General features: G+C 38.2%; 1 protein-coding gene across 1 annotated transcript; it reads left to right on the top strand.

The window, feature by feature from the left end:
* Window positions 1–3,547: 3,547 nt before the first annotated feature.
* Window positions 3,548–26,378, top strand: LOC123232181 (cytochrome P450 4F2-like). Its single transcript, XM_044658554.1, has 12 exons — window positions 3,548–3,763; window positions 9,559–9,703; window positions 15,559–15,612; window positions 15,947–16,074; window positions 16,892–17,013; window positions 21,273–21,543; window positions 23,943–24,009; window positions 24,240–24,369; window positions 25,019–25,152; window positions 25,406–25,470; window positions 25,763–25,845; window positions 26,063–26,378. Exons 1-12 carry the CDS (start codon window positions 3,548–3,550, stop codon window positions 26,271–26,273), a joined length of 1,626 nt encoding a protein of 541 aa, XP_044514489.1. The 3' UTR covers window positions 26,274–26,378.
* Window positions 26,379–27,092: the final 714 nt, after the last annotated feature.

The following is a 27,092-nucleotide window of genomic DNA, read 5'->3' as shown; positions in this document are numbered from 1 at the left end:
ATAACTAATCATTTTCCAATCGTTTAGGTCTGACTTTATTTGTGTGAAGAGTGCTTTGTAATTGTGTTCATATCCCCAGATATTTTATATTGTCTAGAGTTATTTGGAATATAATTTCCTTTTCTTTCTCTTGCTTTTGGATTTTGTTAGTGGTATATAAAAATGCTGATGATCTATGTGAATTTATTTTGTGTCATGTGGCCCTGCTGAAGTTGTTGATTATTTGTATTAGTCTTTTGGTTGATTCTCAAAGGTTCTCTAGACCATATCATCTACAAGGAGTGATAATTTGTTTCTTCATTGAAGATTCTAATTCCTTCCATTTCTTTTTCTGTTCTTGTTGCTATAGCAAGTATTTCTAGTACAATATTAATTTACAGCGCTGATAATGGGCATCCTTGCTTTACCCCTGATCTTATTGGGAAGGGACTTAGTTTGTGATGGTTTTAGATAGATGCCATTTATCACTTTAAGGAAGGTTCATTTTATACAAATGTTTCCTCATTTTTATAAGGAATGAGTATTATATTTGTTAAATGCTTTTCTGTATCTATTGAAATAATTTTGTGATTTCTCTTGCTTTTGTTCTTGATATGGTCAATTATGCTGATGGTTTTCCTAATATTGAAACATCTCTGCATTCCTGATATAAAATCCAACTGATTGTGGTATATTATTCTTGTGATCAAATGTTGTAATCTCATTGCTAGCATTTTATTTTAAATTTTTACATCAATGTTCTTTAGGAAAATTAGTCTATAGTTTTCTTTCTCTGGTTTATCTCTTCCTGGTCTATGTATAAATACCATAATAAATACCATTCAAACAAATGAAAATTTGTTTCATGAAAATATTTTGGAACTATTCTCTCCTACCATATTTTTTAAAGTTGTTTATGTAGTATTGAAGTTAGTTGTTCTTTGAATGTTTGGTAAAATTCACTTATTAATCCATCTGGCCCTGAGTCCTTTTTCTCAGAGAGTTCTATAATGATTTTTTCTATTTCTTTTTCTGAGATGGGATCGTTTAAGTATTCTATTTAGAGATTTCTGCTATATTAACCCTCATATAATCTCCCCATCAACTCCTAACTATATAGCAGTTCATCTTTCAAACAGAATCAATGTGCCAACAATGTGATGTGGTAGCCAGAAATGCTGTCAGTCTTGGGCTTCGTGAAGACAGGAATAGAAATGTGAACAATCGGTATAGTAAAGATAGTTGGCCTTAGTCCCCATCTGGGTTATTATCTTCCATTCTAGGACCTGCAGTTTAGGAAGAATATAATAATCAGAAGACTGTCCAAAAGAGGACAACCAGGCTGGAGACAGACCTTGAGTTCATGTCATAAAAGGACTGATTAAAAGACCTTTGAATATACAGTCCTAAAAAGAAAAAATTTAGGAGAAACATGGCACCTTTCTTCCAGTAAGTGAGGGTCTGTCATGTATAAAAGATATCAGACCTTCTTCTTCATCTTCATCCTCCTGCTCTTCCACCACCCCTTGAGGTTAAAATCAGGAGAATAGTAGAATAGGTGGCAGGAGCAAAGAGACAGATTCAGGTTTTATATAAGAAAAATAGTTTGAGTAATCCCAAAGTGGAATGGGCTACCTTAGGAATAGTACAGTGCCTTCACTCAAATCTTCAAATCAAGGTTGAATAACTGATGCAGAGTGAAATAATCAGAATCAGGAAAGCACTGTACACAGTAACAGCAATATTATGGAATGATTAACTGTGATAGGCTTAGTTACTCTCACCAGTACAATGATCCTGGTCAAATCCTGACTTATGACAAAGAAAACTATCCAGAGAAAAAAGTGATGCTGCCAGTATGTGGATCAAAGCATACAATTTTTCACTTTAGGTTATTTGGGGTCTTATTTGGGGGGTTGGGTTTATATAATTATTCTCTTACAAAAATTAACAATATGGAAATATATTTTGCATGATAACATGTGTACAACCCATATTGAACTGCTTGACAGCTCCAGGAAGAGGGAAGGAAGCATGGAGGGAGACAATTTTGATCATATAACTTTAGAAACTTATGTAGTAATTTGTTATTACATGTAACTGGTAAAATAAAATATCTTTATTGAACAAGGAGGAAACTTTTAAAAAAGGAAAAAAAAGGAAGAAGAAAAAAAAAGACTCTGGGAAAGAATCAGAGAGCAATTCCTGCATTGTAGGACATGGAAGCTGGAAACTAGAGTGGTGATATCAGTGGATTTGGCAAACAGGGTCCCCAGGGATTGGAAACCTGCACCCAAACCCCACAAAGGATTCTCAACAGCCTTTGTGAGAGGGCTCTTTGAACAAAAGGATATACCTGGTACATCCAGACCATTCCCTTTACACATCTCTATGCCCGTCACCTTTTCTTCTCTTTTCTCCATTCCAACGTTGAGAATGGGGATGAAGCCTTCCAGAGCTTAGATAAAACAATACAATTACCATCTTTTGCAAGAGGGCTTTCCTGGCCTTATTGTTGTTCAGTTGTGTCAAACTCTACATGACTTTATGGACTTTGTTCATGGAATTGTCTTGTCAGAGATACTAGAGTAGTTTGCTATTTCCTTTGCCAGTATGTCCCCATTTTACAGATGAAAAACTAAGGCTAACTAAGAGGTTATGTGATTTGTCCAGGGTCACACAAAACTAATAAGTGTCCGAGTCCAGATTTGAACTCATCTCTTCCTTATTCCAGGCCAGGTGTTCTATCCATTGCATCACCTAGCTCTCCTTTTCCTGGCCTATCTCACTGCTAATGTCTTCACTCTGAAATTACTTCCTTATTTACATTGTATATATCTTATATGTATAGCATCATAGAAGTGACTTAAGACTAGGGAATCTTTCTTCCAAGTTTTCATTTAATAGACTCAAGGAAGCCCCTTCCCAAACTTTTCTTCACTTTCCTCTTAAGGAGCAGAGGAGCAGACCACTTTCTTCATTATGGTGTTCTAGAGGACAGGGAGACCCAGAGAGAATAAAAACTGGTCTCAGCACACAAAGTCTAGAAACTGAGTGTCCCTATTTCTCCACAAATCTCTTCTTACTTACTTCCTCTTCCCTTCCCTCATGACTTTCCCAGCCCTGATATTCCTCCCTCCCTTTTCAATACCTGTTCTCCCTAATTCTCCCCCCCTTTTTATGTCTCTCTTTTATATTCCATCTTCTGTCTCCTCTTCTCCCATATGCTTCACCATATTTCTTTCCCTTTGGCTTCCTTCATATCTCTCATCATGTCAGTTATATGCAGGGATGTTTTTACCTCTGGCTTTCTGGAAGTGGTAGGGAATACACATGACACACTTTTAAGTTTAATCTGCATTTTTAACATTTTCCCATAACTTTCTTAAGACTAGACAATAAACAAAACAATAAATAAATTTATCTAGTTTGACAGTTTCCAAGATATAAATGCCCACTCTGGAAATTTAACAATTGGTTCAAAAGCTATTCCAACTGGCTCCAGCACAGCTGACTTCCCCTCCAGGTTCTCCCAACTATGTTCTCAATTTTTGTCTCTCTCTGCAGGATGTTGCCTGGATCTGACTGGCTTTCTCACCAGTTGGGCCTGGAAGGGCTGAAATCCGGAATTCCCTCAGTCCTGATCCTGTTCTTCTTGGCACTTAGCACATGGATCCTGGCTCAGGTCCTATTCTTTCTCAATGGATACTACACCAACACCCAAAAACTTAGATACTTCCCCCAGCCTCTCATTTGGAACTGGTTTTTTGGCCACCTGGGCCTGGTAAGTGGGGACACTTGGCCAAGAGCTGGGCAGCTCAGTGAGTAGATAAACTAGAGAGCTTAATAGACTAAGTATTTGAGGAGACTAAAGTGCTTAGATACAGACAGGACTAAGGAGCTTGAGAACTTAGAATGGGAAACTAAAAGGGTGAGGAGTTGTGCAGGCCTTCAAAGAGAAAGGGTAATCTAAGCACCCTATCCTCTGAAAGTCCTGGGTGGTACAGATAGAGAAAGGATACCTCTGGAGTTATTCATGCTCAGAAAATGCTTAAGAAGGAAATAAAGAAGGTGAATACTTTCTCAATGTGATGTGGAGACACAAGAAAGACTCAGAACTTGGGCTGAATGGGTGCCCAGAACTGAACAGGAGGAGAGGGGAGCAGGGCTCTCATTTTTCTTGCTGTGGATAACATGAGTCTATGTCACCTGAAGTCACATTGACTGTGTGGGGGGAGGGAGAGGGAGGGGGCATCATGTCACAATGCAGACTCCTAATGAGCTTGGGTCCAATAAAATCTTCAGAATCTTTTTCAGACAAACTGCTTAGTAGTCACACCTTCACCCATCTACTTAGGCAGTAAATTTCTTGACCCTCTAATATCAGATTTTACATTTATTACTATTATATACCCTTTTAGTAGATTCAATCCATTGTCATATTTTGCCAAAACCTTTGATAACCCAACTGTGACTTCCAGTGAGTTTTCTACCCATCCCAGGTTTGTGTTTCCTAAAGTTCCCCTGTAAGAAGGTACCATATATCTTTGTTAAGAGCTTTGATGACAATGTTGAACAAAATAGAAAAGAACAGATCCCCAGGAATTTCATGAGAGACTTCCTTTCATAAAGACATAACTCAACAAGTTCCAACTGTATCTAACAATACTATAAATCTAGTCTAGTTAGTCCAGAGCAGAGTCATCATCATAGATAGATAGATAGATAGATAGATAGATAGATAGATAGATAGATAGATAGATAGATAGTATTCCTGAGGACAGTTGGCATAAAATGTAATCAGGCAATATTTAACAAAATAGATAGAAATATAATAGAACATGGATAATGTTTATATGTGATCTTCTAAGTTAATATGCTGCCCATAAGGATCCTTATGTACACCATTGTGATTTAGAGTTGGAAGACACCTTAGAAATCACTCATTCAAACACCTCATTTTATTTGTGAAAAACTGAGGCCTAGAAATATCAAATGATTTTCCCAAGGTCATGGCAATGAAAGACCTACATGAAATAATGAAGAATGAATGAGTGGAGCCAAGAAAACATTATATATAGCTACAGGAGTACTATTTGAAGAATAACATAAATGTCCACCTCCAGAGAATGAGCTGAAAGATACTCTTTATAAATACATATCTTTTTGTCAGGTGATATCTTGTAAGGTTCATAGAGGGGCCTGAAGCTGAGATACCTGGGAATTAATTCAATTTTTTAAAAAAGAATAAATTTTTAAATCATTTTAAAATTTTACATGTATTGTGAAGACTTACTGGTTTTTAATGATCACGGCTCCTCTTATTTAATGCACATTAGCCTTCCCTTTAATTCTATAATCAATAATTTTGCCAGAAACAGTAGTCAAGCTCCTTTGCCTTTAGTTTGAAGAATCTATGCCTTCCAATTTTGGAAGATTGAGATATTTGATTATTTCCATTTGCAAGCTATATATCTCATTCTCTAAGACTTGTCACACCAGCCAGCTTTTGTCAGCATCCTGAGACTTGTAGTTATTTCTAAGTCTGATGACTTGATATTACTATGTGCTCTCACCATTTTCTCATTTATTTTGTGTTTCAAATCCCCCTTTGCCATTTCATTGCATCCTTCCAAGTCTAAATATCCTTCTCTCTGGAAAAGAAAACAGAAACCAACAAGACCTCAGTAGCTACACCTTTCTCCTTGTATGCATCAATATCTCAACCATAGTAAGTGGAGGACATATCTTTCCAGAAATTTGATAAGAGATAATATGGCATATAAAAATAATGTTCAATTTGTTGTGAGAAGAATCCAATTCAAATTGAGAATTTACTACTCACTACCTATAGAACCTTGAGTAAGTCACTTCATTTGTCTCAGAATTGGTTTCCTCTGCAAAATGTGGTATTTAGAACAGAAAAATCACTTAATCTCAATTTCTTCAACTAGAAAATAATAACCCATACTTCTTATGGGTTCTTGGAGTTTTTGTTAGGATCAAATAAGATGATATTTATAAAGGATTTTGCAAGCCTTGAAGCTTTATATGGATGTTAGCTATCAACATTGTCATTGCCATTTTCCATTCTTTGGGACGGATGTTCATTGAAGCCAACCAGAGTTTGATTAAGTCTCTGATTTTTTTGTTATATTTTCATATATTTTTATCTTTATTTTCTTTGAATCACTTCAGGGTCATTTTGTGTTTCTGTAAAGTTGTCATTTTAATAATTTCTTTTGATGCAGTAATATTCCATTATGTTCCTGTGCCATAAGTTACACAGTTGGTTCACAATGCATTTTATTTCGTTTTTTTTTGCTATCACGAAGAGTTCTATAACTAATAATTTATTTTATATGATAGGATCTTTCTTTAAGCATTTGTTTTCTTTGAGGTATTTACCTTTTAGTGAGACCACTGGGTCAAAAGGATATCAACAATTTAATGAATTTTCTTGACCCATTCCAAATTTCTTTCCAGAATGGTTAAACAAATTCATAATTCCACAAACAATAATTAGCATATCTGTCTTTTCACAATTTCTACTTCATCTATTATTCCATTTTTAATCATCTTTTCCAGTTTGATGTATGAAACCTCAACTTCTTTTAACCTTTATTATTAGTGATTTCAATTTTTTTTTCCATTGGACTACTGATTATTTCCCTTTATTTTGTAAACTATTCTTATCTTGTTATTGAAAATGGCCATTGGTCTTATATAGAGGAGAGAGATTGGACCTATGATTTCATTCATATAAGGAAAATAGGGGAGAGATATTTGACCTGTGATTTCATTCATATGAGGAAATCCCTTTACTAATACATACTAGCACCTTCTTTACAACTTGGAAATTTTCCTAGAGCACTGAGAGATTATATGGCTTGTCCAGAGTTACAGTCATATATAGTAGAGGCAGGACTTGAATTCAGGTCTTTCATTATGACACATTTCTTTTGAAAGCTATCCAACTGTCAGGGTGGGGGTGGCAAATCTTTACCTGTATCCAGCTGTTCCAATGTCCCTGGGTTCAGGCACCAATTGTTGAAAGCTATCCAACATCTCCAGATCATCTGATAAGGATGGCTTAGGTGATAAGAAAGAAGTGGAACATGGGAGATATCTTTGTTAACTCATGCTGCTGCTGTATCTCCTTGCAATGAGCTTGGGATTTTATTATATACTGTATACAAAACCCATTTCACACAAAGGCACAAAGAAACTTTGCAGTTGCACAGAAAATACAAATTATATCATGTCAAAAGAGTGTCAGTGACTTTTAGGTAGAGATAGTCTGGAATAGAACAAGGCCAAGGCTGAATCCTAGCAGCCTAAGAATCAGAAAGCTAAATGAGGTTTTGTCTAATTCTGACCTTGACTGTCTGGAAATAGTTTCAAAGGCCATACAGCTTAAACCTCTAAATTTCTGTCTTAAAGAGAAACTGTTAACCTCTTAACTGTTGGTTTGCTAAGGACTTAAAGTTTTCCAATAAGACTATAATGCTTTTCCAATAAGAAAAGGTGTAGATCATAAAAGGGGTAAAAAGAGGAGTCAAGATTTTTATCTTAGATAGCCCATCCTGTCTGGCTCTGACTAGCAGAGTAGCTTTCTATGGGGTCCAGATAAAAAATCTATTTCAGACTCTGTTTCTCTTATTGGCCTTCCACACATTTTTCTCATATTTTATATATTTGTGTCAATTCTCTATTAATATTAGATAATAGACATTCACCAGATATATTTGATGCAAGGAAAGTTTTGTGTTTATTTGTTTCAACTGAGTATTTTCAGCCTGGAGAAGAAAAAACTAAATGAGAAATGAGGACTGTGTTCAAGCATTTGTAGAACTGTCCTGTGGGAAATGGGTTCATCCTGTCCTGTTTGGCATCAGAGGTCAGAGCCTGGAGTAATGGATAGAAGTTGTAAAGAAGCTTGTATAGGCTACATGTCAGGAAAAGTTTCCTAAAATTGAACTGTCCAAAAAGTAGATTGGGTTTTTTCGGGTGATGGATTCCCCTGCATGGTAAGTCTTCAGTGAGAGGCTATATAACCACTTGGATATATTAACAAGTAAATTTTTGTCTAGTTACAGATAAAACCAAATGGGTTCTGAGCCACCTCATCCTCACTGACTATAAGAATCTATAATTCTTTTGCAATTCTGTACTCTTTCTTTGATGCCACAGTTCCTCTCATAATGATTTCATTAATAAGATGCCTCCACAGTTCTCAGAGGAAGAAATTAACACTCTCTATTATCATATAAAAATGCTCCAAATGGGGCAGCTGGGTAGCTCAGTGGATTGAGAGCCAGACCTAGAGACAGGAGGTCCTAGGTTCAAATCCGACCTCAGACACTTCCCAGCTGTGTGACCCTGGGCAAGTCACTTGACCCCCATTGCCTACCCTTACCAATCTTCCACCTATAAGTCAATACACAGAAGTTAAGGGTTTAAAATTTTTTTAAAATGCTCCAAATAACTATTGATTAGAAAAACTCAAATTAAAACATCTCTGAGATACCACCTCATACCTATTGGATTGGCTAGCAAGACCAAAAAAGAAAAATAATAAATGTTGGAGGAGATGTGGGAAAAATTGAGACACTAATACACTATTGATAGAACTGTGAACTGATACAGTTACTCTAGAGAGCAGTATGGAACCATGCTCAAAGGGCCATAAAACTATACACACTTTGACCCAGAAATACCATTATTGGCCATAAAACTATGCACACTTTGACCCAGAAATACCATTATTGGCCATAAAACTATGCATAGTTTGACCCAGAAATATCATTATATCCCAAAGAGATCAGAGACAAGAGGAAAGGATCTACTGGTACAAAAATATTTTAGCAAATTTTTTTGCAGTGGCAAATAATTGGAAACTGAGGGGTTGTCCATCACTTGAGAAATGGATGAATAAGTGTGGTATATGATTATAATAATATTGTACCACAAGAAATGATGAACAGGATGAGTTCAGATAAACCTGGAGAGACTTATATGAACTTAAAGTGAAGTAAGCAGAAACAGGAAAACAATGTATGCAGTAACAGAAATATTATACCATGATCAACTGTGAAAGATTAAACTATTACCAGAAAAGCAAGTTTCTGAGATATCCACAAGGAACCCATGATGAAAAATGCTACTCACAGCCAAAGAAGGAACTGTTAGAGTCTGATTACAGACCAAAATATTGCATCATCTACTTTACTTCCTTCATGAGGTTTTTTTGTATGTGTGATATGTGTCTTCAGCCATGTCATAAGTGATATGGAACTATGTATTATGAAAATGCTGGTATAATCTGTATTTCAGACAATTTACTGCATCAGGGAAGGGGGAAGGGAGGGAAGGAGAAAATCTAAATCCCAAAATGTCAAAAAAATTGTCAAAAATTGTTTCTACATGTAACTGAATAAATAAATAAACAAAATTTAAAGGATCCTTCCAGAAAACGCACATACTTCTTATCTCTGAGATAAGAAGAAGGTGATATTCATTGGTGGTTCTTTACAGGTAGATTGGAAATGACACTTTTTATTTTTGTTTCATTTTTAGATAGACTTCACAGAGGAAAGTTTAATTCGTATTGTTAGTTATGTGAACACTTTCAGGGAGGTCTTTCTCATGTGGATGGGCCCTTTCCGCCCAGTGGTTATACTTTGCCACCCTGACTACATCCGGCCTCTTACTTCTGCATCAGGTATGAAAATTCCCCATGTAAAGGTTACTTTGGCAGCATCTATCCCAGCCTACCCACTCAAGTATAGAGGATTCCCCCATAGGGCATTCTCCAGTGATCCAGGCCTTCTCAATCATCTAAACCTCTTCTAGTCCTCTAAACTGTCACCCTTTCACCCTCATTCTACCAAGTGCTCTGGTCCTCCAGGCTCAGAAGCTCCATTTTCAATATCCAATTCTCTTTCCCTTTCTGTGGTTCAACAAACTAATTAAACAGAACTATTTATTAAGTATCTTATTTAGGTATCTCTCTTTCTCTATGTGTCCCTTTAACTCTGACCATTACAGCATTTCTCTTCCTCACTCCTCACTTTTTTCCTTCCTTTCCATTATTCTTTGAACTACTTGCCTTCATCAATCCCCCTAGGGCTTCTTGATTCTTCTGTCTTACTTTTTCCTTTACCCTTCTTCCATCTTTCTTTTCCATCTCATATTCTCAACTTTCCTAACACTGAATGGTCACTAAGTTCCCCTAGATATGCCTACTATGAGAATTTAACACTAACCTGAACCCCTTATCTTTCTTGGTGCCTAAGATCAGCCTTAGATTTTAAAGGGGAAAGTTTCACATTGAATTTGAAAATAGCCCATTCTCTAATGATGTCATTCAATCCTACCCTTTGATTGATTTAGAACAAGGCCTGGGACTTATCTGTATAAGACTTACACATGTGTACTCTGAGAGGATGCCAGAAGTCTTGTGGCTCTCTCCTACCAAACGATGCTTGCCTTTTGTCCCATTCAAATCTTGGTATCTGGAAGACCAGCCTCTGATCCAGGATAGGGACAGAGTCTGCCAAATCAAAGGGAATCAAAAAAGTAGCATCACAAATAGCTTAAAAAAGATTTGGGTAAAGGATGTCACTCTTCGGCAAGGATTTCAGTGAGAAATGGTGTTTTTAGAGACAGCTCCAGAGTTCAGTAGAGCTTTAATAGTCAGTCATATGTGGTGTAATAATAAAAAGAGCCAGTGCCCAAATGTTATGATAGAGGGGAGAGAGAGAAAGTCTATATGAGTGAGACTCTCTTCTAGCTCTCCCCTCCACCAAATATGCACTGCAGTAGATTTTGACGGGGTATCACCCCAAAACTGGGTGACCTGGATGTTTGTGCCTCCCCACAGGAGTTGGGGATGAGGCTTCTCTATAAGACGAGGTATTTGGTACCCCAATCCGATTCTGAATGAAGGCGGGGTTAACACAAGCCTCCCCTGAGGTCAGTCAACTTCACAGCAGTTGGTCTGGCTTCAAGATGGAGGCAGCCAGATCAAGCTGTGGTTCCCCTCCCCCTCTTTGTCACTCAGACTCTCTGGAATGCTATCTGACTAATAAATGGCTTTTATTAACATCAATATAGGGATTGGGGAAAGGAGTGAAGGGCAGAGGGATTTTGGGGTGTCTTCTTCTCTATTTCTATGGGGTCCATCACTCAGGTAGGAATCTTTGGGGTTCCCACTCCCAAGCATCTCCCCTCGCCACTTCTCCTTCAGTTTCTATTTCTATTTCCTATTTCTATCTTTTTCTATAATTGCAAAGTCAAACTGGAAAGGGTCTCTCATCCAGGTTGGGAAATGAGAGAAGGAAACTGAGAGATCACTCCCAAAATGGAGTCCCAAAACTTAACTAACTCATTGTTGAAGTCTTGCTGGGTGAGATGCAATCAGATGCCTTTGACCAGGGAATCGGGGTTTCAGTGTCCAAAGAAAGATCCTCAGGAAGCCCTCAGGACTGGATCCAAGCTGAGATGTTCTTCTCCTCCCTCTCTCAGTCCTCTACTGAAAGCCTCCCCTCCTCCTTCCTCTTCCAGAGAAAAACTCCCAGAATCCTCTCTGGTCCCAACTGTCAGTAACTCTTCACCAATGGCCTTCTTCTGGCTCTTTTTGTTCCATCCTCCATCCTTACAGTATCCCAGTTTTGTGTGGTGGGGCTTTTTCCAAAAGTCCCACTTAATTTGTGCATCATTATTTCCTATTTCTATCTTAAGTTCCCCCTCCCTCCAAAATAATAAATCCTTATCTTGTCTTATCACTATACTAATTATATATCTATTCCTATTCTAAGACAGGGTTTGGAGAGGTTGGTAAGGGGATGAAGCTTGCAATTTATATAACAATATTTTCAGAGTACAAAACAATTTTGTAACACAAAAAATTGTCCATTGAACACAATGTCTAAGTTTACAGTTAAACAATTTTATTATCCTTAAACTCTTTTAAGTTATTATTTAACCCATCTATGATTTAACAGAATTTTAAACTTGTTTCTACTTTTAATATATGTCTATTAAGTAATGCAATACAATTATCTTATTATGCTTAGCTGTTATCAAATTATGCTTAAACTACCTATGTTTTAAATGCAGTGTTAGTTTTTATATAGAGAATCTGTTTTAGTATGTTAGTATTCTTAGTTATCTATCCAACAACAGTTATATATTTTATTTTTATGCTTTCCCTGCACTAGCTCACTAAAAATTTTGAACTTCCCTAGTCCTTTCTACACTTTCCCTATGTTTAATGTTCTAATTATCTGCTAAATTATTAGTATGCTACAGTTTCTACATGGTTAGGGACTATTATTTACAATTCTACTCTACTTTTCAAACCTATATTACAGGTATATATAAAATTTACATTATTTACACTATTATACATTTGTACAAGCATTAGTTCTGCATATAGATGTTAACCAGACAAGAAAATCACTTGGTTTTCTTATGTAGGTAAAATCTTATGGAACTTGCAACTATTTTAGACATATATATTTAGACATATGTATATATTTTATATTTACACAATCTTCAGACACTTGCTTATTTACACGAGGTCTTGACTAGATATCAGTTTTGTGTTGTGTTTTGTGTTCTCTTTATGTACTGTGCATGCAAAATACTCACTCTTGTTTTCAAAGTTGTCAATTTTCTTCAAATGGCCTGTAGATTTCTCTTGTATCTTGATGCTATGTACTGTGGTTGCATTTTCCCTAAAGTGTGAAGTTAATTTGTGTTTTTGTCGTATCGCCACAACGGTTTTACATAAATTATTTCCTTCTGTCCTCTTCTTTGTGCAATTGTCCATTTTTGCAAAATTCAAAATTCAAAAGTTTTTTCACAATTGTCTTTTCAAGTACTCTTTTCTTGCATCTTTCTTCTTCATGATTTTGTCGATTTCCTTTTCTTCTCTTGATGCTTTTTCCCTTCTCTGTTTCTCTGGCACATGTTGTCTGTCATCATACGTGTTGTTGGATGGGCTCTCTGGTCCAGATACAGGAACAGTGTAGATTGTGATGCTTTGTCAGTAATGTCAATCAATTGTTTGTGTGTGTATGTTATATGTACTTTCGGATGTTTTTCAATGATTTTGTGTTTTGCAATGACTTGGCTAGATTTTGTGGATCAATATCCACTTACATATGTTTTCCTTTTGGAGGGGTACTGTTCTATATTGGTGGAACTAGCAATTCAATATTGCTTTGATTTCCTTTTATATACTGTTTTCATTGCTACATTCTACTCCACATTTAGTTTGTAATCCTTCTATATTTAGGCTTTTCTTTAGGTGTTCTGTACTTTTGATGGATTAGTCATCCAGTACATTTATGAAAGATAGCCACTCACATCTTTCCTTGAAGCCTATGTTTGGTACCGTGATTACCGGTACATTTACTTCTTGATATAGTTTTTTCATTTCTTCTTTATCATCAGAACTCATGTCATCAGAGTTCTGTGTAAACAGGGTATGGTTGTGATGGCTTGGTATTAATTTCATCTAATGCTAAAATTGCTTCAATGTCCATATCTGCTAAGTCATTTTCTGGTAGCATGCTAGTCATGTGTGGTTCATTATTTTCTGTCTCTTGGTTGACTTGGCTCATGGGTTCAGCTGTTTCTGTTTTTTGATTCATTTGAATCATTGGAGCCTCTGTCTCTGTATATCCCATGTCCTCTTCCTGTTGTAAAGTGACTTCTGTTTGTTCTGGCTTTGGACCCTCAGATTGCAATACATTTTGATCTTGCAATGCATTTGCTTTCCCTATATTGTTGTTTATGTATAGCATTAACATGTTGTTATCTTGATTGTTACCCTGGCTTGGCTGTATTATTTTCTGGATTGATTCTTTGTTCTGTGTGAGTGATTCTTCTATTTGGTTATCTCTTAAGCATTTAGAGTTCTCTCCAGGTGGAGGCATTCCTGAAGTAACACAAGCTTCTAAGTTTGGAAGTTTTTGAATCAAGGTTTTTCTCAGAGATTTTTTTGGCTTAAAGTCTTTTACTATTGGGTTTAAGTTTGAATGTCCTAGTATGTCAATGCAATTCTTTTCTCTGTTAACCTTTTCATGTGTCAACTCTCTTGGAGGTTTGCTTGTGTCAGTGCTTAAGGATAATTCTCTTTCATTTCCAATGCTCTGTATTGTAAGTTGCTTTGCAGTTTCTTTCATATCATTGCATGTCTGTGTGTGAAACTGCTCAGAAGACCCATTTAAGGTTATCTCTTGAATTGTTGCATTTGGATTTGTCGGTGCTATAGTCATTGTGTTTTGTTTAAAGTCTGGCCTAAATGCATTTGTATTTTTCTCCTTTCTTTTGGAATCATTGTCTTTTATCCCATAAATTCTGTTTTTGATTTCTTTTACATCCCTGATCATTTGATTGTCTTCTTCTATCTGATCCCTAGATTTAATCTTTGCTTTTCCATGTCCATAGTGTATTTCCATGCCCAAGCCTCTTATATCCTGGTTTTTATGTCTTTTCCCATTGACACACCCCTTGGGCTTTCCTTTATGCTCTTGGCCTGTTTCCTGGCATCATAATGTATCATGTTTTCCCATCAGTATTTAGGAATAATGTGTTTTTTTGCCCTGAGCTATGTATTTTTGCATAGTCTGCAGGTTGAGTACATGCTGACTAGATGATGCACAATTGTGATCACAACATTTGTTTTCTTTCTTGTGAGTTTTGTATCTAGAATTTTTGTATGTATTATTATAATTGCTTCTTTTGTTGTTGTTGCTGTTAAGTTGGGCTTTGAGGTGACAATTTTCACTATATACCCTATTTTCCCACAAAGTAAATACTTTATATTATTATTAAAGTTATTGCTATTTTGTCTGGGTTGTTGGTATTGAGGTCTGGCTTTATATGCATGTAGGGCTGCGAGGTTTTTTATTTCCTCTCATTCTTTTTGTTTGATGGTAGATTTAGCCTCTTTTAATTGCTCCTTTAATTCTTTTATGATATCATCTTTTTCTCTAATGGATTCTTTGGATTCTTTGGTTTCTTGATTTCCAGAATGAACATATGCAGGAGTTTTACATAGGTCTTCCAAACTTAGTGATTCCCATCTGGGACAATGCAAATTAAAGTATGTCCTAATTGGTAGGGAATCATTTTTCCTGCTCCTGTTCCTCCATTCCACCAATCTACTCTCTTACTCTCCACTATCCTCTTGTTATCTTTGTCCCATCTGTGCAAGAATTTGGAGGGTGTTTGTTTAGGTGTTGAGTAGTAGCAAAGGAAAGAAACTCCAGACTCTGACCTCCCAGCATAAAACCTTGGGAACCCAACCCAAGGCCAAGTTTCTCTGCTTTTGCCTCTCTCTGAAAGGTATATCTTATGGTATATTCTTCACCTTACCTCCTCACTATATATAGATAAGATATAGATTAAAGCTAGATATATATATATACATATGCATGTATATACTTACAGAAATGTATATGGAAGATAGAATAGATAGACAGATAGATGATAGATGGATAGAATGATGGATGGATGGATAGATAGATTCACTCTCTTTAAAGGATTTATCTCTTTCAACAGCCCATATTGCACCCAAGGATAACTTTATCTATGGATTCTTGAAGCCCTGGCTAGGTGAGTAATGAGTGTGGTCAGTAATAACACCAGGAATTAGGGATAAGGACTTTGGAAAAAGCACCCAAGTCCTTGGTCCAGGGGGGCTGGGAATCTTTGGAGTTAGGTGTTTGTAAACAGGGAAATGGAGACCTGGTGGGCTGGTGTATGGGGAACTAAGGCTCAAGGGCTAGGCATTATGGATGAGGGACTCTGGACTAAATAAATGGTTGAGATTGGGGGCAGGTGAATGCTATTGGATCTGGGGCTCCATGTAGGAGTCTGAGTTGAGGCTCAGGATAGAAAAGGAATTAAGCATCTAGACCAGGGCTTCTTCCACCTCCTTTTCCCCCAGGGGATGGACTGTTGCTGAGTGGAGGAGACAAATGGAGCCGGCACCGGCGCCTGCTGACCCCAGCTTTTCACTTTGACATCCTCAAACCCTATGTGAAGATCTTCAACCAGTGTGCAGACATCATGCACGTGAGCCCGTAGGAGTTAGGAGTGGGTTGAGGGAGGAATGCCAACCACAGTCAGAGCCTACATTGAGTGTCTACCTTCCTAAACCAACCTGAGTTACAATAGGTATGATGGTAGACACAGAAGAGTTGTAAGTTGGACAAGAATTTGCCCAAGGGCAACAAACTTAGGAGATACTGTATATAGAAACTGCAATGATTCAGTCCTATAGAAACAACAAAAACTTGGAATCCAGTTAGTAAAAATAATCATTTGAAATTTTAAAACTACCATTTGACAGCAAGGGTGAGTTCCTTCTCTCCTTCAAGGTTACCTAAATCCCCATCAATGTGAGCAATAACCTCATGCTGGAGTCACATGGTCTCTGTTTCCTTCCCTGCTGAGGGTGTAGTTACTACCACATGCCTCAGGCATGGTTCATAATAGTTGACCAGGCACAGAAATGTCTAGTTTTGGCTCTGGGACATCACACCATCCACCCTTTCTTACCAAAGTGTAGCCAAATGGAGTTTTAGCAGAGTCCATAGTCACCATCATCTATGAGCCTCCTGTAGCACTTTTCACATGATAAATCAGTTTTCAATCCCCAAGACATCATTAAGGACATAGAGTGAATCAGGGGCTGAGCAGGAGCAAGACTTCAGTTGCTAACTCCTAGTTCAGGCTCTCTACATTCCCATGACATATTCTCAGTGTGGCCCAAAGTCCCAATGTGTTCTCCATGGTAGAAGTTTCTCTCTTCCCCCTCTGTCTGGTGGAACTGGGATTATCAAGTCAGATCCCAGGAGAAGACCAGCCCCATGCTTTCTCTCTTGGGCAGGAGAAGTGGAATCGTCTGTGCGCTGAGGAAAGCACCCAGCTGGACGTATTTGATCATGTCAGTCTCATGACCCTGGACACCCTGCAGAAATGCATCTTCAGTCATAATAGCAACTGTCAAGAGTGAGTGTCTCTCTAGGTTTTATCTCAGGAACTAGAGATGATATAGCCTCCGTGAACAGGGAAAGAAAGAACTCCAGAGAGAAAGTACACAGGTACCAAGGATGAAATCTGAAATAATCAGAAAGCAGAGGCAGCTCAGGACTAAAACTGTAACTGCAGTCTCCATAGAAGATTGTTTACTCATGAATTAAATCTTCCAATTCCTTCCCTCCCTTCCTCAAAAAGGGATATACTGCCTTTAACAATATCCCCAGACCAATGTTTTTAAGGGAGGACACTAGGAAACATTTCAATATTGACTATTTACAAGTCGGGCAACTTCAATACTGGTGGAACACAAAATAGGTACTTAATGATGGCACCAATGTGCATTATTGAAATCCCCAATGACAAGTCTTAAATCCTTGCTTTCTTTTTTTATTTAATTTCATTTTGTTTATTAGTTTTCAATTACATTTTGAAAATTAAAACCAGCATCTAGAGTCTTGCCTTATATTCCTTCTGAATCTAAGATATATAATTTTGAGATTTGATTAAACTTAACTTCACCCATTTGTGACCAAACCACAAGACTGAAGTAAAAATCCAACTTTCAAAATGACACATGACTGAAAATCAATGTAATAAAGGAATGACAGTATTGATTCCACAGAGTAGAAAGTATTGGGGTGATCTGATAGAGAACTATCTCATGCACACCAGGCAGAGTACAGAAAAGGGGAAGATGTCCATGCATATAAGAGATATTCAATAAATATTTGCCGAATAAGCAAATGAATAATTTTTTTAGAGACATTTCAGATCAGTGCTTGGAGTTTTTTAGTAATCAGGATTGCTCAAACACATATACAACTCTTCAAATCCAAAGAGGGAAATGGGTTCAACAGAACAGATATAATTCACAGCCCTATGAACTCTGAAATCCCTTTACCTAACTACTGAGTACAAATTCTTAGTTATTTGTTCAGATGTTGAGAGTAAGAGCTCAAATAAAGCCACCTCTTCACCAATTTTTCCACCTACTGGAGTTTTCATCCCCTTTCAATATTAGCCTTATCCTTCCCTTCCAATTCTTCTTCCTCTTTCTTTTCCTTGAATTCTATTTATCTGGTATGCTAACAAGATCACTAGGTAACTTGAAAGAAAAACTAGATTGTGAAGTAGGACTGTTGACGAGGCAAGGGTAATAGAAGGAAGTACAGGTCAGAAAACAGTTGGCAATATGATATGTTTGGCAAAATTATCTGCAGCCTTCTAATCACCTTAACTATTATTCTATTTAAAATGGCATTGTAACATCAGGTAATACCTTCATTCAACTGAGGAAAATTGTGGCAGAGGACATGTGAAATTTGTATTTTGTTTAATGTCCCACAGCAGATACAGTGTTTGTCTACGGAAAACAGGAAAAAACCTCCCATAGGAAATGGCAGTAGATTTAAATCTAGACTTCTAATCCTGGGATTCTAAGAGATAGATGTGAAAAGGGAGAGCATTCTAGGCGTAGGTCAGGGGTCAGCAACTATGGCTCTCCAGCTATATCTGGCTCCACCTCCCAACCAGCCAGTCAGGGCAGTGCCCCAGGATGTGCCCCAGGGGGCCCTTCAGCCCCCGCCCCATATTCCAGCACCTTCCGCCTCCATCCCCAGGTGTTTATGGCTCTCACAGCCAAAAAGGTTGCCAACTGTTGGCATAGGGGAAAACTATGCAATATATGGGAGTAGGGGATGGAATGTCATGTGAAGGGCATAGCAAATAGGCAATTTGGCTGGAACAGAGTATTTGTAAAGAGCAGTATAAATGTTGAAAGATAGGCTAGAGTCAAATTTTGAAGGGATTTAAAACCAAACAGGGAAGTCTGTATTTGATCCTAAAGACATCATAAATTATTCCAAGGCTTCTTAAGTAAGGAAGCAACCTGGTCATACCTGATTTTTAGGTCTATCAACTTGACAACTATGTTGAAAATTTATTGAAATGGGGAGAAGAGTGGATGGGGAGTGATCAATTAGTAGCTTATTGCAGTGGTCTAGGGAAAAAGTAAATAGAGTATAAACTTGAGTGGGTGTGGAGTAGGGTAAAAGGGACAGATGTGAGAGCAATTCAGGATATACAATTGACAAGACTTCGAAAATAGTGAGGAATGAGAGTCATGGAATTGAGGATGACTCCGAGTTGGAAAATCTGGAAGGATGATGGTACCCTCAATGGGAACAGAGAAGTTAGGGGGATGGTGGAGTTTAAGATAAAGAATGAGGAACATTTTATGTTACATTGAACTTGAGATGCCTATGACAACCACTTGGTGGTATGGTAATAAAGTATAAGAGAAACTACATATATCATACAAATATCACTGAAGTACTGAACCCATAATCTGATGACATCAACAAGATAAAGAGAGAAAGGGGACTCAGAATACAGCCTTGGGATACACAAATACATAGGGAGAAGGACAAGGATATTGATTCAAAAAAGGCTAAGAATTAGCTGTCAGAGACATATAGAAAAGAATGAAGAGAAAGTAGTGTCATGGAAAACTTGGAGAGGAGAGAACATACTTCTGAAATTTGTCAGAGGAGATAAGATGCTTGAGAACTGAGAAAGAAGTCAGATTTCAGAGTTTAAAGTAAATGGGGAGGGGGCAGCTACATGACTCAGTGGATTGAGAACCAGGCTCAGAGACAGGAGGTCCTGGGTTCAAATTTGGCTCAGTCACTCCCTAGCTGTGTGACCCTGTGCAAGTCCTTTGACCTCCATTGCTTAGCCCTTACTGCTCAATATCAATACACAGTGTTGATTCTAAGACAGAAAGTAAGGGCTCTAAATATATGTATATATATATGGAGAGAGAGAGAGAGAATGAATGAATGAATGAATGAATGAATGAATGAATGAATGAATGAGGAGATAAAGACATGGAGATAAGAACTGCAAATGGGTTTTTTCTGGGAGTTTTCCTGTGAAAGGTTGGGAAAATATAGAATAATAGCTTAATTGATCTGGTCATGTTGGATGACAATTTTTCAAGAAAGAAGGGTTCTGCACATTTGTAGCTAAAAGAAGTCTTTGGACAGATTAGCAGATTAGAGGCAGGAGAGAGAGAGAGAGAGAGAGAGAGAGAGAGAGAGAGAGAGAGAGAGAGAGAGAGAGAGAGAGAGAGAGAGAGAGAGAGTGAGTGTGAGTGTGAGTGTGAGAGTGTGACTGAGATTAAGATTGATTGGAGTGGGAAGAGACTTGGGGCAGCAAGACCAACCAGAAGACAATTTCAATAATCCAGGCATGACATGATAAAGGCAGGGTGTCACAGGAGATAAGGGGGTGCATTTGATAGATGTTGCAAATATGAAACTAACAGATCTTAGAACTAGCTTGGCTGTAGAGGGTTTGAGAGTGGAATCCAGGGGGACTGCTGGCTTGTGAGCCTGAGGGACTAGAAGATAATCTTACACTCAGCAGTAATAAGGGAGATATAGAGATGGTAATTAAATCTATTAGAACTTTTGAAATCCCCAAGAGAAGTAGTAGTAGAAGAAAGGGCCCAAGACNATTATATATATATATACATATATATATATATATATTATTCCAAATGTTAGTTTTTAAAGTGTCCTGCTTGTCAATGTTTCTTTCCGAACTTCCTTCCGTTCTTTTCTCAACATTTTGAAAAATATTTCAAAGGTTCTTTTTTTTGCATGCCTTTTGATAACCTCCATCTCTTCCTCTACCCTTCCCCAAATTTATAATCAAGAGGAAAAAAACTAAGTAACAAGTAAACACATATACAACTCTTCAAATCCAAGGAGGGAAATGGGTTCAACAGAATAGATATGATTCACATTTCTATGAACTCTGAAATCCCTTTACCTTGCTACTGAGTACAAATTCTTAGATATTTATTCAGATATTAAGAGTAGGAGCTCAAATAAACTCACCTCTTCACCAATTTTTCTACCTTACTGGATCTTGGGATCTTGTATCACTGACTCCTGACCAATTAAGAACTATTCTAAAAAGCCTTGATGACCCCTTCCAATCCTGAGACTCTATGGTTCTGTTAACATTTTGGAGAAAAAAATGGATAGGATTGTGGGGATCAAGACTGGTTTTTAAGACTAGAGAAAGGTAGCAACAGTGACTAGGACAGGGAAACAAGGGGTGGAATTAGTTGAAAGTCATTGAGGGGGTTGATCTGAGGTACAGTGAGTTTTCTCCCTGCCTGGCCTGAAGCCTGACCCTGCTCCCTCTGCTTTGGACAGGAAGCCAAGTCAATACATCTCCTCCATCCTGGAGCTGAGTGTCCTTTCAACGAAACGTAGCAATCAGTTCTTTATGTACTGGGATAGTCTGTACTTCCTCACGAGCCAGGGGAGACGCTTTACTCAAGCCTGCCGCCTCGTGCATGACTTCACAGATGCTGTTATCAAGGCCCGGAAAAAAGTTATTGCTGAACAAGGTGTTGAAGCCTTCCTCAAGGACAAGGGCAAAGGCAAGACCATGGACTTCATAGATATTCTGCTTCTGTCCAAGGTGAGTGTGTGGGGAAGCAGGTGCGGAACGTGAAGTCTGAGAGGCTTGGGGAACATAGGGGAGGTATCTAGGTGTCTACAAAGAACTTGAATGTCTGTGGGGAGAGCCATGGAGCTGTTTTATTAGACTTGGAGACCAGGAAAGAGGGGTGGGCAACTTGAACCCTCAATAAAACCATATTTGATTGTTGCTATCTTCTTCAAAAACTTCTTTTTTCCCATCAGAGGTCCCAGCCTTTACAGAATCACATAGAACTGTTTGTGTAAGGAAGGGAAAGGAGTAATATTCTGTTTCTTTCTTTTTATTGATATGGAATAGCTCTCCAGGCTAGTTTCTGATATTACAAAGGAATTTGCAATAATAGCTAATAATAACAGTTAACATCTATATATCATTTACTAAGTGCCAGGCACTGTTCAAGTATTATGTCATTTGATCCTCACAACAGACTTGTGAGGTAGGTGCTATCAATATCCCTATTTTACATATGAGGAAATTGAGGCAAGCAGAGGCTAATCAACTTGTTCAGGGTCAGAAAGCTATTAAGTGTCAGATACTGGATTTGAACTCAGTTCTTCCTGCTTCGAGGCCCGTTATGCCACCTAGCTGTCTCTAATCCTTAAGACTGGGTTCTAGGTATATCAAGTTTATTTTGGGGTATATAGAGTCATGTCTGAATTGTTTTGTTGGGACATAGCTAGTGATCAGGTGGTGTAAGGTGCTTTAGATCATTGCCAGCATCTTCTTTTTTTCCTGCTCCTATTCCACTCACTGTCCCACCTTCTACCTCACTCATTTCTCCATCCTACTCTCTGATACATATATTATATAAACATCTGGTTGGATAGTCATTAAAGACATTATTCCCAAGTTCTATATGTTTCTAGGAGTATCCTAGATTCTCATAATTAATTATTCCTTTATTAAATTTTTTAATATGTAGCACTTTATAGAAACAAAGGATTTTCACATAGGATTTTGGGTTTAGCTAAAGAACTAGAAGGGACCTTAAATGTTATCTTATCAAATCCTCTAATTCTGAAAATGAGGAAACAAAATCCATATCAGGTTAAGCAATCTGCCCAAGACCATATAAATAGTAAATTTTAAAATTGCAATTTGAACCCAGGACCTTTAACACCAAATCCAGTGCTCTTTCAAGTTCTCGATAATTTAGTATTTCTGTGATTGATTCTATGTGTATGTTTTAGTCTCCTGTGTCTATGTATATTTTAAAACATTGTCAGGGTCAATCACATCAGCAGGGTTTCTAGGATTCTGAATATATCTAGAAGTAGCTCTGGTTCTGGGTTTATCAGGGGAATCTTGTGATTTCTAACTATATCTAGGAATTCTGTGGCTGGTTCTGCATATGATAGAGGAGTTTTTTAGAATCTAGGTATGCCTAGGAATACCTGTGGATAGTTCTAGGTATATCAAAGAAGTCTAGTTATGCTGGGAAAAAAATAAGGATTCTGATTTACATGTATGAGACACAATATTGAGGGTCAATAACATGGGTGAGGGTGAGGAAGACAAAAATTGAAGAAATTCTTAACCTTTTTGGTTTGTGGATCCCTTTAGCAGTATGGCAAAGCCTACAGAGCAATTGCAGGCAGCTAAGGGACTCATTGAATATTGAGTGCTGAGCTGAAATCAGGAAAATTCAGCTTCCATTGCTTACTAGCTATGTGACCCTGGGCAAGTCACTTAACCTTTGTTTGCCTTAATCTACTGAAGAAGGAGATGATAAACCACTCCAGTATCTACCAAGAACACCTCATAGTATCCACATGCTATGATCTGTGGGGTCATAGAGACATGACTGAATGACCACAGAAGCCTATGGACCCTTTCTAAAAATAATATTTCTAAATGCATAAAATAAAATATATGGAATTACTAAAGAAACTATATTGAAATTCATTTCAAGTTATTTTATTTAAATGCTAATTCACACACTCCAGTAAAAGAACCCCTGTTCTAGGAGCATTCCAAGGTTGAATTTATACCTCTGAAATTAGATCAAATTCACATGTTCAGGAAAGTCTCTTTTTGAATCCAAGAATCTACAGTTCTGAGTGCTTTAGGGGCCTTCTGGGAAGTCTGATTCTCATGGACCTGTTGCTTTCTGAAAGTTCTACACACTCCAGTAGGCCTCCAAGGCATAACCTCCAAGTTTTATAACTGAAACATAAGTCCAGAGGATAGCTTTAGGTGTATCCAATGTTTCTGGGGTTGGTGACAAATTCATGGGGGTCAATTAGGTAGGTTCTAGGGAAATTCAGTGGTTCCAATTTACTTGAAATACCTAAGTATAGAGAGATGTTGCTTGGATTCCCAAGCAGAGTTGTGAATGGGGCGGGAGCAAAAAACTGAGAAACATGGTCGTGTTCCAGGATGAAGATGGGAAGCCTCTTTCAGACAAGGACATTCGAGCAGAAGCTGACACCTTCATGTTTGAAGGTGAGAGGGGCACATGGAAGGGAAAGGACAGGGGCTTAGAGTTCCTGTGGTTGGTTTGGAATTTCTTTATGGAATTTAACCCTGCTGGCCTAGAAAGACATAGCTATCCTTTCTATATGTTATTGATCTTGAAGAGGTGAGTATGTTCCCTCTCCCTCCACAGTCTAGTAATGGACACTCCTAAACATCACACCAAATATTTGGGTTCCTTTTCCTCTGCCTCCACCTAGGACATGATACAACTGCAAGTGGCATCTCTTGGGTCCTCTACAACCTGGCCCAGCATCAGGAATACCAGGACCGCTGCCGCCAGGAGATACAAGAGCTCCTGAAGGGCCGTGAAACGGAAGAGATTGAATGGTTAGTGTGGGCTGAGACTGGGATTGGAATCAAGAGGTCAAAGAACTAGGGAGTCCTAGGCGTGTGTACTTAGGGGCTAAGCCTCTTTCTATCCGTCCACAACTAAGGATATTTCCAAATGAACCATCCCCAATAATAATAGTACCTACCCTTTATACAGCACTTCATCATTTGCCAAATCTTTTACACATGTTGTCTCATGTGATCCTCACAACAACCCTAAGAGAGAGATACTATTATTAACTCTTATTATTACATCTTATTATTATAAAAGATATTATAATATCTTATTCTTATAAAAGAAGCTTAGGGAAACAGAGGTCAAATGACTTGCCCAGGGTTTTGCAGCTAGAAAGAGACTGATTCAAACTCATGTCTTAACTCTAAAGTCTACTATTGACTAGCTGCCTCCAATCCCCATCCCAACTTGATTGAAACTAATCCTTAGTAGATGATGCTTCCCACTTACTGAAACAGCTTCACCTATCCCAAGAGAGGTATGAAGGTATCTCAGGGCAGTTAAGCTCCTGAAGCTACAGCTGATTTCAGTTTAACTTAACACAATTACTACATAGAGCTAAAATATAGGGAGCTTTTGTCCTCCTCTTCAACCACCATTGGGCTGGGCTGACAGTTCTTCTGTCCTCAGGAATGATCTATCCCAGATGCCCTTCCTGACCATGTGTATCAAGGAGAGTCTGCGGCTGCACCCACCAGTTCCTATTGTTTTCCGTCAATGCACCAAGGACATCCAACTACCTGATAGTCGAATTATTCCCAAAGGTGCCCTGACCCATTATACACAGCAAGGGGAGGAAAAGTCATAGGATGGGTGAGGGAAAGTTTGGAGGGAAAAAGGGAGGATGGAAGATAACAAGGAGGAGGTTTTACCATGGGAAGGGGACATGATAATCACACTGAAGAAGCTGAAGGATCAAAGGCAGTCACATTGAAGAAGTTAGAAAGTCAGGTGCATGCGTGTAGTTATGGAATTGGGGGACCATATAATTCTTTCTCTACTCTCCATATTTCTTAGGGAATGTATGCCTTATCAGCATCTTTGGAACCCACCACAACCCTACAGTGTGGCCCAACCCTGAGGTACCAATACCAATACTTATCCCATGGCTGGTCCAAAGTAGGGGTTAAGGATACTGGTATGGGATGGAATGGAGTCCCAGAACAGAGAAAAAGTTAAAAACACCCCAAATGTATCTTTCAGGGAAGAACTGGGGAGAACAGGAGTCTTCATTATTCCCTAGGTGATGGCTATTTAATCTAATGAAGATTTGTCTATTCTGAGTATGATCCCAATCTGGAAGAAGTTGACCTTGGGTGGATGTGACCCTGGATAACCCCCAACAGTCACTCCAATCATATCCTTCTACCCCAGGTCTATGATCCATACCGCTTTGACACCAATAACCCCCAGAAGATGTCACCCTTGGCATTTATGCCCTTCTCAGCTGGACCCAGGTGAGACCAGAATATCTGTTTGTCCATCTAAATCCCTGAGAGATATCCTCACCCCTCCAGGTCAGTGTGGGAAGGACCAAAATTCCAAAAGTGACCCTACCACTATGGGTTATAGAGACCCCATCCTCAATGGGATGTAGGAAAGGGGAGGGTTCTCAGAAGCAGAAACAGGTTGGTTTCTGGACCCAAGTATTACCAGCCTCTCTACTTTGAGCAGGAATTGCATTGGCCAGAACTTTGCTATGTCTGAGATGAAGGTTGTGCTGGCCCTTACTTTGCTGAGATTCCGTGTCCTCCCTCATGGGAATCCACCCCGGAGGAAGGCAGAGCTGGTCCTCCGAACAGAGAGTGGATTGTGGCTGAAGGTGGAGCCAATACAGCATTCTTCCAGTCCTGAGGCAGACCTCCAGAAAGTCTCCCAGAATTGATAGATGGGAATTTTCTTTGGTCTTGGACATGAAAATCTGATAGTTGCCTTCCCTTCTAATCAACTCTGTCTTTGTTATTATTCTTCTAAATAAAACATATTTCTACACCTAATATATTAGCATTCACTGTGAGTTTCTATGCCAAGAAGGCCAGAATAGAAGCAAGAGATAGAAGCCAAGAATTTGTGTTTTCAAATCTAGTCTCTAGGAAGAAACAAAAAGAAGCTGAGAAAATGATATACTTGAGGACATTGGTCTCTGGAGTTCTCATCCCCTATCCTAGGCAGATCAAACATAATGATAAATCTGTCAGGATTAACTATGAGAAACTGGCTCCTTGACCTGTAAGGTTCTTCCCATTCTACATTTATTAAACTCTCTATAGACTAGAATTAGACTGGTATATTGCCAGAGTAGGAAATGACATCAAAGAGCATCCATTTATGTCCATAACTGAATGGGAGCCTTCAATTCATTGGCCCTAACAAATGTTCACCCACTGCTTACTTAAATTTTAGTTATGTATGAGAGCCCTTGACCTTTCCTTCTATTCCTTTTCCTTCCCTTTTAATCAATCCCTGTTCTTCCTTTCTTCTTACCATATCATGCTACTTGAGTCAGTAGCTTCTGATATGGCCCCTCATTGACTTCTCTCATTTTAGCTGTTTAATTTTTGATACCTTATTCCTTGCTTATTTGCCATCTTTTTTTATCAGACTCCATTTTCTTGGTATTCTGATGTCTTCATAGATCATAGAATGTCCAACAAAACTGGAAGGAATTTTAGAGGTTATCAGCTCTAACATGTACCTGAAGAAT

Source organism: Gracilinanus agilis, chromosome 1 (assembly GCF_016433145.1).
Source record: "Gracilinanus agilis isolate LMUSP501 chromosome 1, AgileGrace, whole genome shotgun sequence".
Lineage (NCBI taxonomy): Eukaryota > Metazoa > Chordata > Mammalia > Didelphimorphia > Didelphidae > Gracilinanus > Gracilinanus agilis.
The sequence above is the reverse complement of the archived record's forward strand: the minus strand, read 5'-3'. Positions and strand labels throughout refer to the sequence as shown.

Excerpts from the sequence above, each read along its gene's own strand:
- LOC123232181 (XM_044658554.1), top strand. The coding sequence starts at position 3,548 with ATGTTGCCTGGATCTGACTGGCTTTCTCACCAGTTGGGCCTGGAAGGG. Across the intron at positions 21,544-23,942 it reads ATATTCTGCTTCTGTCCAAG|GATGAAGATGGGAAGCCTCT; the intron begins GTGAGTGTGTGG and ends GTCGTGTTCCAG. Across the intron at positions 24,010-24,239 it reads TGACACCTTCATGTTTGAAG|GACATGATACAACTGCAAGT; the intron begins GTGAGAGGGGCA and ends GCCTCCACCTAG.